Source organism: Oxyura jamaicensis, chromosome 3 (assembly GCF_011077185.1).
Source record: "Oxyura jamaicensis isolate SHBP4307 breed ruddy duck chromosome 3, BPBGC_Ojam_1.0, whole genome shotgun sequence".
NCBI lineage: Eukaryota > Metazoa > Chordata > Aves > Anseriformes > Anatidae > Oxyura > Oxyura jamaicensis.
In genome coordinates, this window is record NC_048895.1 from 97,778,859 (window position 1) to 97,797,990 (window position 19,132).

The following is a 19,132-nucleotide window of genomic DNA, read 5'->3' on the forward strand; positions in this document are numbered from 1 at the left end:
TTAAATCATTAATGTCTGCAATCCTCAGAAATGTTTGTGTTGCTGATATTCATTTTAATTGCTAACTAGACAGTGCTAATTAGGGGAAATCCATGATACTGTAATAAGTCTGTCTGCTTTTCTCTTACGGTGATGAAACTCTCCTAGGAAAGTCACTGAGCCATGAGTACAATGGAATGGATAGAGATATGATAAAGTCATGATAAAAGCATCATTTAATGATTTTGAAAGTGATTCATGTTTTAATAATATCTATCGGTCTGTCTCTCTGTCTCTCTATTCTTTCACAACTCCATATTGCTCTGCAACAAAGTGATAGGAATTCCTGGTTCTGGAGAAGGGAAGAGAGTCTGCATGTACCTGTGTTTTGTTTCAGGTTCTTTACAGTATTTTTAGATTGCATGAACTTTTTATTGGTTGACAGATCAGAAATTGGATGAGGGATGCATGTTCACAAATGGGTCTGCCAAAAAGAATAAATAAATGAAAGGTAATAAAGGAAAAGGGGAGAAATGTTGATGCATTTCATAATTCTGTTACGTGCTTGGATCTCTTCAAAGAATGAATCTAATCAAAAGGAGACAAAATATTTGTCACTGTGAACTGTGCTCTTATTGATTATTTTTTTTAAGCTGGGTTCAAATCCATATAACCATTTGGTGACATAATGTGACATAACGTACTTTCCCTCCAGCACTGCTAATACACTAATACAGAAACATTGAAAGAATAGTGAAAGCCTGCCCAGAATATTAAATATTGAATGCATGTTAAATCTATAGATTCACATATGGTATTTATGATCAGGAATCCAAACCAAAATTCTCAGGGTTTTGAACTACCAACTACAGGAGACAGACTGCAAGAAGGAGGAGTCCCAGCCTATATTTCTGCAAAAAAAATGGACCATCAGATGCCTCTGAATTTGGCCTTTCTCAACCACATGTATATTTGTGAATTTGGCCTTTCTCAACCACCCTGCTTTCAAAAATCTTTGTCCCACACTTGTAATGAGGCATTAAAATATGACCACTCCTCTTTTTTTTTTTTTTTTTTTTTTTTTTTTTTTTTCAGATCTGGAAGAACTTTCACAAGAGTTCATACCTTTAATGAGGGCTATGGTTGAGAAATTAAGTTACCCAACTACAGATTAAGGTATCTAGCAGTATTTTGAAAGTGTTGGCTTTGTTTTAACTTGGTGCCTGTTTGCTTTACCATAGCTATCTGTCATTACTTTATATCTCATAGAATGCAAACTACTTTCACTGCAAATATATTTTTACATCATGTTTGTGCAACATGAAGCAGCATGAGCACTTCTGGACATGGGGTTTCAAGGCATGCATGGTGCAGAGAGCAGTAACCTACAGCTATGGCTGTAATCTCAGTTTTGTTGGAGCCACAGCACAAAGCGTGGTGCAAAGTAGATGACTGCCTGGTTGATTCACAGAAGTATTGAAAGTTGTTGCAGTTACATATTTTGTCCTTCACAACTTTTAATCTTTGCCAATTTAGTTGATTTTTCTTCCTCAGAAAGTGCATGGGTTTTCTAAAGCCAACAAAAGAAAACTACAAAATTAACCAGTTCAAAAGACTTCAGAGAAACAATTAAATTTATAATAAAGAGAGAAGAGTCCTTAGGTCTGAAGAGCAGAGGAAAAGAGCTGAAAAACTCTCAGAAAGCCACTGGTTAATTCTCATTAAACAATAACACAAGGAATTAGAGTGATTTTAAATAGCCTATTATTATTACAAGTCTTTATTTCAGTAATAAAATAGACCATAATTCTTTCTGTACCAATCCTCACATGACATAATGTCACATATGTCAAAATGTTTTTCTCCACTCCTTTGATCAGCAATTCCCTTTTAAAATTATCTCCTCTCAGCTCCTTTGGTCACCTTTGACCGACTGCTACAGCAAGGAGCTCTAGTACATTGAGATGAGCAGGAGAAATCTCAGGACACAAAACACAGTTATATGAAATGCAACATAGACATATCTCCAAAGCAGAAAGTCAAAATAAAAGATATATATGCTAGTGCGAGGAAGTGGCAGAAGCAAGCAAAATTGTCTGGTGTCTCTCTGGTGCTGCAATTCATACATTGCCTTGGGGTTTCAACAAACAGCATGAACCTTGGTGGCTGGAAATCAATAATATAGATTTCATCTGCAAACAGATGCAATCTCTGCCCCTTTATGGGAGGAGCAGCTAATACCTCAGGCAAATACAGTACATGACTTTCAGGTGCGCCTAGCATTTCCATGGGGAACATTGCATAACATTGCTAACAGCTTTATTTTCATAATAAACCCAGTGAAATAATCCAAGGGAAAAGACTGCTGGGGGAGGACAAATTCAGGAGCAAAGCATAAAATAACTGATTCATAAACAGTTTATGAAAATCATGTAAGTAAGACTTTAGGAAATGTTAACAGAAGAGTATCATTTGCCAGAGAGGATAGCGGGCTATATTACACCCCTTGAGCCACCAACAAGTCATTGTTTTAAAGTATTGTATGAATTTTTATTTCCCTTTTATTTCAGCCTGATATTTCCTGATATTGCCTCCCTCCCTTCTCTCGCTTCTCAGTGTTGTTTTTTGTTTGTTTCTAACTTTCTTTCTTCCCCTATTTTTCCTTACATTTCTTTTGTGGATACAAATATTTTCCCTTTAGCATCTGCATATGATTTCTCCATTTTGATGTAGTTTTCATTTCTTTTTGCCTCATTTTTCTACCTGGAAATAAAGGTAGCATTTCCTAATAGTGTGATTGGAAGTTAAAAAGTTCCTGGATGATTTGAGTGTTTCATGACAGACATAAAAGCAGGGATAAAGCAATAGTTATGGAGAGGACTTATAACTGTTAGAAAAAAAAAAAAAAAAAAAAAAAAAAGATATATACAGGTTAAATTGCCTTTACTTCCCCGTCTGATGCAAGCCATGTCTAACATGTTTTATCATGGCACATGTAAATCACAAGACCTGTCTTTTTTTTTTTTTTTTTTCCTTTTGACTATAGTACAATTGTGAAAACTGCAAACAGATTAAGACTTTTGTTCCAAAGTGTCTTTCACTTTGTTACACATTAATAGCTGTGGTAGTTGTACATTCACATATTAAGATATTATCCAATTTTAGAGTTAATATGAAAGCTTCCTTTTCAATGCATTACCACTGAAATTAGAAGTATAAAATTTTCCTGGAGACAAATAAATGAATCTTTATATAGCACTCCAATGGCTTATAAGTTATTTCTCTGACTGGAATGTTAACAGATATTAAACTTTAATATCAACAGACTACAGAATGTATATTCATATGTTGAGGTTTTAAGACTAATGGGGTAATGTGCCTACACTTAGTAGTACAGTCATTTGCATTAATGAGAAAAATAGAGCTCTCTAAAACCCTTATCACAGCAGTTCTGGTCCTTACCTGTAAAAAAAAAAAAAGTTACACATCAGATGCCCCTTCAAAATATTTATTGTTCTTTGAAGTTCACTTGAAAAAGTAATAACAAATTATGTTCAACTTTTCAATGGGATTTGTTTTTGTTGTTGATGTCATTCTAAACTGAACAACACTTCTAAATGTATTTCTCTTTGGGCTAGATGTACTCTGGGTGTACTGCTTCCTCCACTATGTACTGTGATGTTTTGTTTTGCCCTGCAGTTGTTCCTCCTGGCAAATATGTATTGATTGCACTGATTTGTAACTTAGGGGAAAGAATCAAAAAAATTGGTGGGGAACTTTATTCAGTACTTTTGTGAAAAATATGAACTCAATAAAACTCTTTTTTTTTTTTTTTAATGAAATATTTCTGTTGGAAGATTTTTTATAAGCTTTACAATTTTGATATCTACATTTATGTACAATAATGACTCACATATCCTTCCCCCACTGATTTTCAACACCTTTACTATTGTTTTCAAAAATGGCTCTTTCCTCTTTCATTCTGAAAAATACAAAGGCAGTTGTAATCAATCCTTGCCTTGACTTTCCTTGCCTTTCCAACAATAGCTTTGTTTTTTGGCTTAAGGCCCAGGTCTTTTCTGAGATAGTAGCAAACCACTTGATCTTTCAGATTTGTCTCCTGTGTTGTGCCATATCAAAGGGATATACAAATGTCACCACAGCTCAGTTAGCACCACCTTAACCTGCAGTTTGAGAGTTTAAAATGACCTTAAGAAGAGAGACTGAAAGAAGCAGTGAAGAAGTTGTACTAGACAGCCACACTCTCCATAAGTTAATCAGTGTACCAAATGTTGAGTTAATCTTTAACTAACTTGTCTATTCCTAAGGAAGTACGTATACGTTTTACACCTCCTCTCCATATCAAGATATAACTGTTATCCCATATTTCCTAAACTCAATCTAGCTTGGAGGAACCCAACTTCTTTTCCTACATGGGGATGTTCTGCCAATTAATATCCTGTTTCTGCAGTGTTTCTTCTGGGGAATTTCGGATTTGAAATATTTTGGGTTCACCATACTCAGGCTACTTCCAGCCACACATTTCTGGGGATTTTCAGAAATAGTAGCCACTCTGACCAAAATGTTATATCTCAATAAAAGACTGAAAAACAATTAAAAAATCGCAACCCCTCTCTAAAAATCCCAGTAGCATTATGGCTTCAGACACTGAATTTATGATGACCTCTTAAGTTATGAATGTTGTTTGAGGGTAGGATTCCTCTTGTCTAACATTAACTTGCCAAAGCATAGTAGTCTAATCTAATCTAGTCATCTAGCCCCCTGATGCAATCAGCAATGAAACATAGGTAGCTCCAGAAATGATTCATTCCTAATAGTATTCCTAATCTTTAGATAGATGGGATGTGTCACTGACTGTAGAGGGGGCTGGGGTGAGTAGACTCGGCTAGGGGGTTAAAGACAGGTGAGATGTGTTGTGCTGCTGGATATTGTTTGTGTTAGCCTGCCCCAGTAACAGAGCAACACACGTTAGCTGTAAACTGCCTACAGGCTAGGCTGCATCACTCCTCGACAGGAGCACCTGGGCAGTCACGGCAGCTCAAGGACAAGAGCTGGCACGTTACACTGCTGAGGCCTCGTCATGTGGTTGAACCCTCAGTACCAGCATCTGTTTGTAAAAGTGGCTCTGAGATACTTCTGATAAAGAGAGTTATGACTCTGCAAGGTTGTGAGTGCTTTTGAAATGTTACACCATTTCAAAGAGCTCAGGCTATTACCAAATACCTTAGCGGCCCTCCTCTTGGCCATAGTAGCATGTGGCTCTTTCTACCTGCAGGTACCACCATTAATTAATTAGTGAATCACATTGGTAACCTTTGAGCCTGAGAAGCAAAACATCATATAAAGGCAATGTCTAGTCCCTAAGACTTTGTGAAAATGGTTTCTCACGTCAGCTCTATTTTACCTCAGAAGCTTATCAGACTCATGCACAATAGCAGACCCATCCTTACTGTCTATAATTAATTCATATAGTCCAGGTGACCTCTCACTTTATCCATGATGCATTTTTCTTGTATCCCCCCACACAACTGAAAATCCCATCACCACATCACAACTACATCTTGTTCTTTCCACTGTATGGTTCACCTCATTCCTTGAGTATTTAACTGTTTGAGAATTCTTAATGAATTGATTTTGTTTTCACCTTCTTGTTCAGCTACACTGTCTTTTACTTCTGATGGATTTGGTTCTATGCGGAACAATTTTCCCTATGGACAACATCCACTTGATTGAATATTTTGTTTCCTGTTTGTCATCTTTCTCTCTATTTGATTTCACTCAGAACTGCCCATATTTACTTCCTCCTCCGATGGAATTTGTTTTCTTCGCTTTATGTTTCATACTTTGTCATAGTGGCAAAGCTGTAACCCTGATTATTCATCCACCAACAGATCATCGCCACCTACATCTTTGAGTTCAGTCACAACAAAAAGAAGCACAAGAGAAAGCTGCAGGAAATTAATATCATGGGGCTCTTAATAATGAGGATATTTGTACTGAGCAATGTTTTTGTTTTGCTGTCATGCCCAGGACCTTATCATGCTACTTACTATATACACCTACTACAAAACACAGCACTTGCCCATGGCCAGACACACCATGTGCTGTAAGTCCTTTGAAACACTAATGTGTACTCCACTGGACCATGAGCTTGGATGAAGACCAAGCTTGAAGCAAAATGTAAAGTGGGCAACTGGCATCCTTCTGTTTCTTGTCCAGATTCAATATCTGAACAGTTGAAAATGTTTGGATGTTTTTTATCTGGATCATAACTTTGTTTAGGGGACCACAAAAAGGTTTTTATCAAAAGATTAGAGGTGATTTTTTTTTTTTTCCCTGATAGATAAATAAAAGAATGTTAATTAAAATCAGGAGTCCTTGGTCAGCATTTTTTTTTTTTTTTTTTTTTTCATGAGAGGCAAGCTGTGTCTTTCCAGCAAGTTCAGAAGGTACCTCTCAACTGGGTCCGAAACAGAACCACTTCAGGTTCATTTATGCTTTCGATCCTACTCTTGCAAAGCCTGCCCAGTTTACCAGAACTGGACTGATTTTTATTTTTATTTTTTTAATAATTATTTTTATTTTTATTTGGCCACACTGAAGTTCCTAGAATGTTTAGACTACATTTTACCTTGAAAAGATTTGTGATTTGCCATTTGTTTTTGCAGTAGCTGAACTCAGAGCTCTTTGCAGGCAAATAAAATGCCACACAACAGCTCTGAGAATCTTATTTAAGTGAGCTAAAGCCAAGCCAAGGGTGATGTTACAAACAGATGTCAAAGACGAAAAGAGGGAAAATAATGAAAAAAAGATATGCTAAGTTATGCAGGAGGGGTACATGAAAATGGATGGCAGATTTGGCCTCTAACATAGTAAGCTGCTGCTTAACTGTGCACCTCACTCACTTTTCATCTGTTTGCATGTTTAGTTTCTTGTTCCTTGGGATAGGGGCAAATAAAGATTGAACAGAAGGTTGTAACTGGAAACATTACTCAGAAAAAGGACTACAAGAATGAGAATGGATAGAATAATGCCTTGAGTAACATAATCAGCACATGAATGAGAGCAGTGGAAAAGTAAACACAGAAAGGGACCGTCATAGAGAGCACAAGATGAGCAATTCGAACTGGTGAGTAACTGTGGAAGTTGCTAAGACCCTACTCACCAGGGAGAAAAACAGTGATGCAAGAAGAGGTTGGGTTGACAGGAAGGAATAAGGCCAGCATTCCCAGTAGTTTGCTCAGTTGTGCCTGTATCTTTGTATGAGGAGTTACGTTTTGGCTCTAGTTGGTTCGGCACTGTTTTATGCTGATCAACATCTGATGAATAACAATGTGTTTTTGTGGTAGCTGTCAGTGATTACCACGCCCTGCCTCTTGCTGTAGCCAATGAAAAAGAATATAAAATTGGTACACCCATGGGACTGTTGGCTGGTAAATTGTGAAATACAAACAACCAAAGCTCTTAGACTTTTTTAAAAACATATTAATAACTGAGGCAATCCAACTCCCCTACAAATGTGCAAACTAATTTCACAGGATTTTATCTTATTTGAGGAGCTAAACTGATTTCTGGATATAGATATGTGTGACTTATTTTGATCCAGAAGTTGTTTTGTCTTTGAAACTCTTTTTATTATTTATTTATTTAATTGATTTATTATTATTATTATTATTATTTTCCATCATATCACCTTTTCTGTTGGCAAGTGTAAATGATCAAAGTTCTCAATGCCTTTTGTCATGAAGACCTCCCTGGACTTAACTGCCTCTTACATCATTACCTGCAAATGAGAAGAGTGGTCATTTCTAATCCCATTTTGCAATGTTCCACTCAGGTCCATCGATCTATTACCCCTTAGTCCATTGGGTTAAATCTAGGGTAAATCTAGGGTAAATATGGCCCAATCGCTAAACCCCTCCAGTATTCAGAGGCATCTCTTTGAGGGTAATGCTCAGCATTATATTTGCTTGTTTGGATGCCATTGACACAGACAGTTCTTTGTCAAAAGCTCTTGAAGATAATTTTACAGTTGTGTGTTCAGAATACACCAACACTTACTAGACACCTGAAGAGGCTTTTTTCCAGTCTCTAAGTCTGCATAGCTTCTTTCTAACACCTGTTTACTACTGAGAGATGAATCAAAAGAGAAGCAGTGAATCATTAAGCTGGGGAGTTTAAGAGGTTGCTTGCATTAGACACTCCAAGAACAGGAGCTTGCAAATCCTTATTTCTCGAAGAAATCCAGTGGACATCATAAAATGTGGTACAAACACCCTATGTAATAAAGGACTGTAGGAAGGGTCTTCATTTAATAACAATGTTCTTAAGCTTGGCTGTAGCCCAAGGATACTGGTACTGGTGGATGAAAAGCTCAGCATGAGTTGGCAATTTGCATTTGAAGACCAGAAACCGAATCCTGGGCTGCATAAAAAAATGTGGCCAGCAAGTGGAGGGAGGTGATTCTCCCCCTCTGCTCTTCCCTCGTGAGACCCCACCTGGAGCACTGCATTCAGCTTTGGGGTCCCAGCACAAGAAAAACATGGACCTGTTACAAGTGAGTCCATACGGGGACACAAAGATGATCAGGAGGCTGGAGCACCTCTCCTATGAAGACAAGCTGAGAGTTGGGGTTATTTAGCTTAGCAAAGAGAAAGCTCCATGGATACCTTATGGAGGCCTTCCAGTACTTAAAGGGTGCCTACGGGGAAGACGAGGAGAGACTCTTTATCAGAGTGTGGTGATACTCCAAAGAGTAATGGTTTTAAACTAAAAGAATTTAGTTAGATTTAGATTAGATATAAAGAAGAAATTCTTTAATGTGGTGGTGGTGAGGCACAGGAACAGGTTGCTCAGAGGAGCTGTGGATGCCCCATCCCTGGAAGTGTTCTAGGCCAGGTTGGATGGGGCTTTGAGCAACCTGGTCTGGTGGGAGGTGTCCCTGCCCATGGCAGAGAGGTTGGAACTGGGTGATCTTTCAAACCATTCCAACCTTCCAACCCAAACCATTCTGTGATTTCTATGATATTCACGGGCTATGACGACTCCCCCCCAAAAGGAAGCAATACGTGTAAAGGATTTCTAAGGGAGGTTAACCTTCATGGAAAGAGGGAGGCACAAATTGTTTTCCCTTTTCAGACTTGCCTTTTATCCTTTACTGTCACAGGTCAGACAGGGTTTATGCTGGGAAGGCTCTATGTCAATAATGGTATTTTTTTATTTTATTTTATTCTATTTTATTTATTTATTTTATGGAAGAGCTTAATCTACACAGTGAGCACCAGTTAGCTCTACCTCAAGTTGCATTCAAATGCTTGTCAATGAAACACTTCCACCTGAGCAGGTTAGGCCATACCAAAATGATAATTACACAGCTGGAGTATACTGGTCTCTGGTAAAAGCTTACTGTATGCAATCATTATTTCTGCTGCTTTCTTCACAGAATGCATACACAGGGAATTGGCATCACATACACTGAATTCTTGCTATGGAATCCAGTCAAAGGACAACCTGTTAAGGTTCTGGAGGTGTTTTTTTTTTTTTTTTTTTTTTTTTTTTTTTTTTTTTTTCTAAGCAGAACTTCAGACTCACTCAGTATTTGGGCACTGGCCATGCTTGCTTGTGATGGATGTGGTATTGCCTGCAGCACACAATAGTTTTTGACAGTGAATAAAATCAAATATAATATCAAAGTCTGGAAAAAAAATACTACCCTTCAGAAACAAATTTGCATCTTTTAGCTACATTCTAGAATGAAAATATTAAAATACTGTAAAACAACTCTGGCTTCATATATTTCAAAGTTACCAAGAACCCTTGGTTCTCATCCAGAGATCTTGGTATGGCCAAAATATCTGTAGCCTTACTCAGAGAAAGTAATTGGGTAGTGGGATACTAGCTTGTAAAAGCTAGTATACAGAAAATAAAAAGCTAGACATACAGAAAAATAAAAGGATACTTTTTCAAGAAACAAACAAACAAATGAACAAATAACATTAACTCTCAGTGTGGTATTTTTATTTGTATGCACTCAGTAGTATGTGGTACATTTACATGGCTATAAATACAGAAACATAGGAACTTGTATACCAAATCTGACCAGTACTCTATTTCACAAGATTCAAAAGACGATGTAAGAAACTTCATATGAGGCAATGACAGGTTAACCTCCTCCCAGGGAAGTTTCTGCTTAATGTCCATCATTGTAATGTTTCTCCAAATTCACAAAACATGAGAGCTACCTCCCTTTGAAAAGTAATACATGTATAATAGAACAATCTGTACTTGTTACATATAGATCTCTGTACAGTAATATTTACAATATATTGCAAGGATTACAGTCTCTACCTGATGTCTTTATTGCAAATATTAACGTTTAGGCCATAAAAATCAGACTTTGTACCTTTCACATGTTATGCTACAGCTGCGGATATTGTCCTGTCACATGGTTGGAGCACGTTGAAACACTTAGGTGTAAATAGCAGTTAGCACTGCACACTTGCACTCCATTTGACAAAATCATTCAATTTATGATTTGTCTTTGCCCTCAGCCCCAGTTTTAGGTTTCCCAAAAGAATAGAAACCCATTTCCAAACTTCTGATTTACCTCACTTTATCAATAAAGTTGAAAAAAAACAGCCCTTCAAATCTTGTCTTTTATAGCAAAGTAGTAAAAACATCTTGAAGACTTCTTTTGGGAAAAGACAGGTAGTGACTAACAGTAGCAATTTTTTCTCATTTTGATGGATATGAGTGAAACACCCAACAGATGGAAGAAAAAGCCATCCCATATAACAGTAACAGGAGCTGAATGAAGTACCAGTCTTTGGAATAAGCACCAAATCATCCATTCACAAGAGGTATGGAGAAAGAATGATTGTCATCTACTGCCTTTCTAGGCATACTGTGAAAAGTAGGTTATTAGCTTATCCAGAAGATATTTTTTAATAAAGGGAATCCATAGCTTACCAGGGGAAGATCTTAGATACGTCCACATCTTCTCTGGAATAAATGATACTTCAGAGGGCTCAGGGTTCCTATCAAAGCTTGAACAAAGCAAGGGAAATTTTGCCACACATAAATGTGGAAAGTCATCACAACCACATTAAACTGACCATAAAGATAAAAATGGGGAATTAAAAAAATATTCAGAATGGGGCCAGTTCTGGTTTCACTAATCTCTGCCAGGAAACATTCATTGATTTTGATAAAGACATGTTCAGTACCTTCAAGCCAATTGAACATTTCTACCGTTGAAAACACACTACCAATGCATCTTCTATTTTTTTTCCTAGCATTATAATCTTAACTTCAAAGTTGAGAGCCGCTCATCTGAAAAAGTGAAAACAAACAGAAGTTTGAAAATGAAACTGAAAATCTTCCTAGGATAACAAACAAAATAACTCCCTTGTATTGTGGTGGGGCACTGACTCGTAAAGCAAAAGATTTTTCCTGGGCTCTGAACCATCTACAGTCAATTCATATTTTCAAAGGCAAGCAGGTATCAACTTCTGACAAAAGCATCAAAGTACTTTGCAAAGTGAGCATGAAAAGAACAGATGCAACAGGTTATGTTCATGACTAATAAACCTCGTCTGTGTCCCTTTACAAATTGCACTTTCAGTGCATAAATCATATTAGCAGCATCTTGGGTTGTAGTTTTCTGAGAATCATCCTTAAATAATAATGTAACAGAAGCACACAGAAATTTTATTATTTAACAAGGATATCCCTGTGTGCTAGCTTCTTTCTACATTTGCAGAAGCTCACTCATGCAAACTATTTGTTTTTCTCCTAAATTTAAAACAGGCTCAAAAATTATTGTATCGGGAAGTGTTATCTGCCTATCTAGACAACTTCAGACACGCAGACCTTAGTACGTGACACTAGAAAACGAAGACAAATGCCTTGCATTCTCAAACTGTTGCTGTAATTGAGAACTAACTATTCAGTGACTGACAAGCACATTTAAAACATATGTAAATGCAACCCAGCCATCTTGTTGTGAATTTAACTGCTGTCAACTGCAGCACTTGATGAGTGCTTCAGGGGTGACTCTGTCAGCGTGCCACGTTTGTGTAAGTTCAAACGGGAAACTGGGCCTCCCACGTCGGATGTTTTCTAGGAGTATCACTGTTCACTCTTGCCCTTTCCTCTCCTACAGGTTTATTTACCGAGAGCAACAAACACTTTAAAAATGCAGCTCAAGTGCTCATTTGGGCTCTGCTTCCACCCAGCCATGCTGGCAGCCGTTTTGGGCCAGAAGAGGCACCTTGAGAGCTGCCGGTGTGCGAGCAGAGAGGAATGCAGAGAATGAAAGCTCCTTTTTCTGGACTCCTCACAGCTCAGGTCTAAGGACCGGGTGAAGTCTGGCACTGCAAGCAGGACACCGAGCCTGTGGCAACACACATCTAGCCTCTGCAGGACGCCCCGCTGGAGTCCTTACTGTGCAGCTGTCAGATAGGCCTTGGTGTGACTAAAAGGGCACCTATACTGGCCCTATATTATTTTATATATTTTTTTGTGGTTTGTAATATCCACATAAAAAAAGCTTTGGTCTCAGACATTCTCTGTTAAGTAATGACAGATTGCATTAAGTATCTGGGGCATAGCCAGCAAGGTCCACGAGTTATTGCAGAAGGCACCATTCCCTACACTGATGATCCAAAGTACTTTTTATCAGCTTTTGAAACACATTTCACTTGACCAGTTCAAATGAAGTACTTTATTGAAGATATTGAGTGAGGTCCTGTCTGCACTGGATCTTTTCCCATCAGGACATCTACCTGGCATGGTTGTGTCTGTGCCTTAGCACATACTCTTGCAAGATGTCACAGTGCAGGGATGCTGGCCTGTACATCCTGAATGCAGCTCTACTCTAGACCCACACTAGGGAAGCGTGGCCTTGCATAGGCTAGGATACAGTTTCCTGCTGTGATTCTGTAAGCCCACTCCTGGTGCATAAAACACAGGTATTGAGCCACCAGCTGCCAAGCACGGGAACAAAACCCCCACTGGTAGAGTTAGAAATAGGTTGCAAGCACAGTGGAGGAGCCCATGTAAATGTGAATTGTACAATTCTGCAGCATGGCAAAAACAATGTTAAACCCTGTCTAATTTTTGACTACCTGTTTCTTAGAATTGTGCTTCTGGAAAAAAAAAACAACTCAGGCAGTGTTTTAGAAGCTATTCCCCCGATGGGCTGAGGAGGTTGTGCTACAGAACAAGCTAGATGGACAAAAGGTACCCCAGTGTGTAATGAACAGCCTTAAAGAGTGGCTTGGCAGGGATTTAGCTTACAGCATGTTTGCCAAGCACACCAGATAAAGCTGCCACAGTCCTCACCAGCCAGGCAAACAATGTCTCCTGATGTCAGGATGGGCCCTGGTCAAACAGCCCTGGTAGGACAGGGCCTCTGAGCGGCTGGGTGGAGCCAGCTGGCCTGCAGGGCGAGGCCTGACCCAGGGCTCATTGCCACTTCATCCCCTTTCTCCTCCCATCCCTGGTGACAAACTCATTGCTGGGGAGACACGGGTGCATGACACGGACCTTCTGCCACATCTCGGAGCGACATCCTGGGGCGGTGACCTGATGCTGGATATTTCTGCCAACAGCATGCTCTGCTTTGCCAGGAGCTTTCACTTCCTGCTTCCTCGCCATGGCACAGTTCACGATTTCAGCTTGTCGTCATGCTCTCGGACACCCTTTGTGCTTGTGACAAAGTGAGGCTGCCAGGGGATGGGGGCGAAGGAAGGAGGCAAGAAGAAAATGCTAAACTTGGACAAAGTAGCCATGAGCCAGATGAGGGAAGAGTTTCTTCCTGTGTCTGGTTTTGTTCAACTTCCAAGTCAAGGATTCTGATGAAAGAGAAAAAAAAGAAAAAATGAAGAAAAAAAGAAAAAAAAAAAGTGTAATTTATTATTTATCATATCAAACAGCATTAGGTGATACTCCAAGGCTTTTATTCAGCTGCTTACAGTTATTGCCAACATAGTAAATTCCCCTCCCATGAGATCTCCACTTGAATAATGGACATTCAAGTAAGAATGGTGCTGAAAAACAAGGCTGAATAATCCCAGTTCAAGACAGGAAGGAGGATGTCCTGTGAACCCCTTTCTTGGAGTCAAGCAGGGTTGACAGTGAGAAGAGCCAGCAGAAGTGAACTGCAGAGGTGAATTCAGGCAACATCCTACTGTGAAACAGCAATGATTATCTCACTGAGGAAATTTGTGTTTTGAAACCCTCAGCTCATGTTCAGACTCTGCACTCATCACTCTGATGAGACCTGTCAGGGAACCTGATCCTTCAGGTACCTGCTTTACTTACACAGTATCCCACCAGGCTTCAGAGAGCTCATGAAAAATTAAATGAAGAACATAAAATATGAATGAGGTGATCACCGGCCCATACGAGCTATGCAGTTCTCTAAAGGTTGTTTACATGTAATAAATGCTAGATTTTAGGACAACAGGCTTTTGATTCTTTCTCCAAAGAAGCTGTGACACTTTTCAAGCCTCTGTATAAAATGAGGCGCCTTCAAAAATGTGTCTCAGAGCCACAAAGCCAAATATGTGGATATAGTAAAAAATGTCTGTATCTAACTTGATGCTGCATTGTCAGAGAAAATGTAGAACGAAACAAAAGATGAACATTTGGGTATACATTAATGTAAACACCATAACTAGAGGACTGAACCTGGGATCATGTGAAGATAACTCAGCTTAAATTCTGCCTGGTAACTGTAATATTTAACATATGGTAACTTGGTGACTCCTGTCCTTTATTCTAGGTGCTGTGCACTGCTATTTCTAGCTGACCTCTCTGAACTTTTTCTGTTCTGTGGCCTAACTGGTATTTTCTTTTTCAGAAAATGTCCAGAAATTAACCTGGAAACAATCATAGCCCTACTACTGAGGTGTATCAGCTGAGACTCAGCTCTAGTATTATGTTTAAAATTGGGTTTATAATATGAACCTTGTGGATTAATGTTTCCTAGACTGCCAGAATTTTGGTGCCAAAGAAAATTGCTGCCAGTGCAAAGCATTCCCTAGTGCTCTACTCTGATTTCACTTTAAATGGGAGACTACACCATTGCTATGGGTACAGAACAGCTAAAGGAAAATCAGTCTTAGAACATGTGGTTTCTAGAAATTAAAATTACTGCAGAATGATCATATTTGTCCCTTGAACTTCATGGAGGTCTTTTTACCACAGTGTTAGGCTAGCACCCTTTCTGAATGGTTATTTTGTCTGAGATGTTAAAAAAAAATAATAGACATTGACCAAGCCTTTGTGAAGTTGCACCAGCTCAGTCCCTGGTAAACAACTTTCCCCTTCCTGCCCTGGCTTTTGCCCTTGTTCTTGGCCTCTGAAGACTGCATGCTCCTTGGGGTGGTCACCAACATCTGTCTCAGCTGCGGTGCTGAACATGCTCAGCACCATGCAAATGGATGGGGAAAGGCCTAACTGCTCCCTCCTGAGCAGGCTCTGGCATCCTGTGGTAATGACTGCTGTTCTGGCCCTAGAGCCTACTACAGGCAAGGCCATGCAGGAGCAGACAGGTTTTTATTTTGCTTCCCTTTGTGGAAATTTGTTTGGTTTTGTTATGTGGCTTCTGCTTGCAGTGGAAGAGAGCAAGCAAGCTGTGCCATCCATCCTCAGCATTTTGTGAGGCCAGCAGCGGTTGCAAGCATCACAACTGGCCACCTGCACTGTTTTGTTTTGTGTATCTCCTTTGCCTTTTATCACGGAGGGATGAGCAAGGAGGAATGATCAGAAGAGCTCTTTCTTCTCTCTGACGTAATTTGGGAAAAGATCTGTCACATAACAATGCTTCTTTAAGTTGTCAGGCGGACACCTGACAACTGCTCTTATCTAAAGCAGCTTGAAATGTTGGTGAAAAAACGTCTTTCCCTTCCTCCTCGCTCTACTTTCAGGACAAAAATATCCTTTCAAGAGAAATATAAATTTTAAAAATTATCTATTTTTCACACAATTAAAACTATTTTGAGTAAATAAATGAATTTCTGCATTTCATAGATTAAAGGAATCTGGAGTGACAGCTCCACACCCACATAAGAGACTCGAGCACTTCATTGCCCCCCTTCATAAGGCCCACACTCACCCTCAACAGCTGTACCTGCACTAAGTGATGCTCTTCTCACGCACCAATTACAAACTGTCAGAAAACATACATGTAATCCTTCACATCAAGAACTGTTCATGCAATTTTTAAAGACCATACTGTGGTACTTGTCCTAAGGGCTTCGCGTATTGGAAGGAGAAACAATTGTCTACTAGACCGTCAGTACCAAAGGCTCCAAGAACACAGCTCTTTGAGATCAGATACAAAGTAAACACAGCTTTGACTAAAACCAGGATATCAGATTTCACTAGGGCTAAATTTGTTCTGCTTCTGCCTGTGTACTGATTGTATCCCAAAACCCGATGCCGCACATTTGTATTATTTATCATTAGTTTTACACAGCAATGTACCCCTCTATACAAAGGAAACCACACAACTCATTTCTAGCCGCTGGTATGAAGCTGCACGGCAAAACCCACTTCAGAAGAGCCAAATCCACTACAATCAAACAGGACAGATAACATATGCTAGGGATCACCTGGAGCAAACTTTTACGGTCCGCACAGCAAGAAGACTGACAGCAGTGGTACTGGCTCTGCTTTGCTTGCCTGATACTTTGGGGTGCCTATATATAATCAAAGGAAGGGAACAAGGAGAGAGTGGGGGAAAGTAAGGAGGGGAAGCCGTAGCACTGCGGTATAAATAGAGTGTACTCCTAATTGTTAATAGTTTCACTTCAGTCTGTTATCTAAGCTACTGTAATTCAGGGTTGAATACTTTTCTAAGTTTTTTTTTCAGCACTTAATATAGCAGAAATGCAGAAAACAAACTATTTACAAAGCAGGAGTCTGCAAAAGACAGACAGCCCTCATAGACACCGACACTTTGATTTCTTGTAGGGGGTCTAATCTCAGTCTGGCGAGCTGTACTCGTTTGTTTGTTTGCATTTTATTCGTTGCAATGCCCCAGATTTCTGCTTTGAAAAAATGCCGTACTATGACAAGTAGTCTACAAAATACAGGTTCCCACCACCATTCATAAACAGACTAAAGTAAATTATGAAAAGTCTAGTGCTCGCTAAAGAGGAAAGATAAATGTAAAAATCAACAGGGTGAGGCTTTGCACACACCTTGAGTTTGCCAGGTTGCAATGCATGCTGAAAGAAGCCTTCATGCCAGCTCCTGCATCACCTTGTTAGTCTCCTTGGCTTTCTTACACGTGTAGAGCCACTTGATTATCCGAGCGTTGCGCTCTATCACGGAGGTGCTGCTTGGGACCTGCTCGGTGAGTTCATCCTCCAGCAGCCCCTCGTCCCCACTGTGCCTTGTGAAGTCGCTCTCGGACGTTGCCACGCTGATGCTGCGAATCTTGAAGGAGATGTTGTCGGACACCACTGAGAAGTTCTCTCTCCCCAGATCCTCAATGACCTCCTGCTCCAGGCCACAGTATTTAAAAAACGTATCAAACTCAGCGAAAGACTTGGAGTAGCGAGAGCTGATGTCCGACTGGGAGCGATGGAGACCTCTCCTCTTCACCTCCTTGACCTCTTCAGCAGCTACAGTCAATGTTGAGGGTCTCTCAAGCTCTGCTGTGCACACCCCTGGGGCTTTGGTGCTTGCAGCAGCAGTCTGCTCAGCCCCATGGCTGCTCGGTTCGTGGTCACTATGCTTTGCCACGGGCGGCTCTTTGCTCTCAGCGCTTGCAGTGTCCTCCATAATGACTCTGGGCATCTCGGGGGAGGCCAGCTGCTTCTCCTTTCCAGGCCCTTGGAAAAGCCTCCTCACCAAACTCCCCCGTGAGCCGTCCTGGCTCTGGCCTCTCCCCAGCTCACATTTCTGCCGGTAGATCACCAGCGAGTCCGGCCGCATCTGCCTCCTGGGGGTGCTGCGCCTGGCTATGGGGGGGCCGTGCTGCAGGGGGGCACGGCAGGAGCATGTTGCCTTCGCCCGCTCCAGCGGCTTCGCGCCCTTCCCTCTGCCCAAGTCCCTGTTGATCTTGCTCTCCACCGAGCACGCCTCGCTGCTGCTCTCTGAGGCTGAGCTGAGCACCGTGACGGGCTCCTGCTTGGTGCCGATCACCTGCTGGCTTTTCACGTACTTGGCCTTGTCGGCTGCCAGCCTCTCCACCGCGCTTCTCCTGCCGGGGGTGCCTGCCCCCATCTGCCTTCGCAGGTACTCGGGCCCCTTGCTGAGGAGCCGCACGGTGAGCGAGGAGTGCAGGTCGGGGATGGCGTGCATCTTCACGGCCCGGCTGAGCGGTTCGGCGGGCATAGCAGCTGCGAGGCTCCCCGCTTCCTGTCCTGCGTGGGCAAGGCACCAAATAAATAAATAAAATATAAAACCACCACCACCAATAAAATAAAATAAAACAAATGAAATAAAAATTTAAAATAAAAAAATAAAAGTATAAAAGTAATAAAATAATAATAATAATCCCCCCAAACCCACCCTTAGGCTCTGCACCCTCCGTGAGCAGAGCCCCCCTGCCGCAGCTCCCTCCGGCCGCCGCCGTGGGCTCTCGCTGTGCCGCCCCACGCAGCCTCCTCCGCGCACCCACCCGCGGCCGTGTCCGGCCCCCCCCCGGCCCCCCCCGGCCCCCGCAGCCAATCCCGGCCCCGCCGCGGCGGGGAGCGGCGCTCGGCACGGCCCCGGCGGCGGTACCGGGGCAGGGCTGCGACGGGGGTGGTGGGGGGACCCCACGAGGTTGGGGCCGGCGTGCGTGGTGCTGTCGGGGGGGTGTAGGCGATAGGGCGACGCGGCGGCGACAGGATCCGGCGCTGCTTTGCCCTTCAGGAGTACAGGGCAGGGCTTCCCCACACACACGCAACCCTCCCGCCCCGTGCCGACAGCTCCCAGCGGGCAGGGCAGCTGCTTGCTGTGCTTTAAATATGCGAAAGTGGAGGCAGTCACCTGGGGCGGGCTGGGAGCACGGCTCTTCCTCGTGGAGCCTGGTGGGAGATGGGTCTGCCCTGTGGTCGCTAGTCACAATCGGAGGGAGCTTCCAGAGAGCTTCTTTATTCTTTTTTTTTTATTTATTCTTTTTTTTTTT

General features: G+C 41.3%; 1 protein-coding gene across 3 annotated transcripts; it reads right to left on the bottom strand.

The window, feature by feature from the left end:
* Window positions 1–9,995: 9,995 nt before the first annotated feature.
* Window positions 9,996–18,929, bottom strand: FAM110C (family with sequence similarity 110 member C). 3 transcript variants are annotated; one of them, XR_004749480.1, is made up of 4 exons: window positions 18,531–18,927; window positions 17,214–18,361; window positions 13,549–13,856; window positions 9,996–11,331 (listed from the first exon to the last, which is right to left on the bottom strand). XR_004749480.1 is itself a non-coding variant. In XM_035321920.1 (3 exons), exon 2 carries the CDS (start codon window positions 18,352–18,354, stop codon window positions 17,254–17,256), a length of 1,101 nt encoding a protein of 366 aa, XP_035177811.1. In that variant the 5' UTR covers window positions 18,355–18,358; window positions 18,528–18,929; the 3' UTR covers window positions 9,996–13,856; window positions 17,214–17,253. The 3 variants fall into 3 exon arrangements, 2 of the variants coding, with proteins under 2 accessions (XP_035177811.1, XP_035177810.1); XM_035321920.1 differs by having other exon boundaries at window positions 9,996–13,856; window positions 17,214–18,358; window positions 18,528–18,929; XM_035321919.1 differs by having other exon boundaries at window positions 9,996–13,856.
* Between the last annotated feature and the right edge of the window lie 203 nt (window positions 18,930–19,132).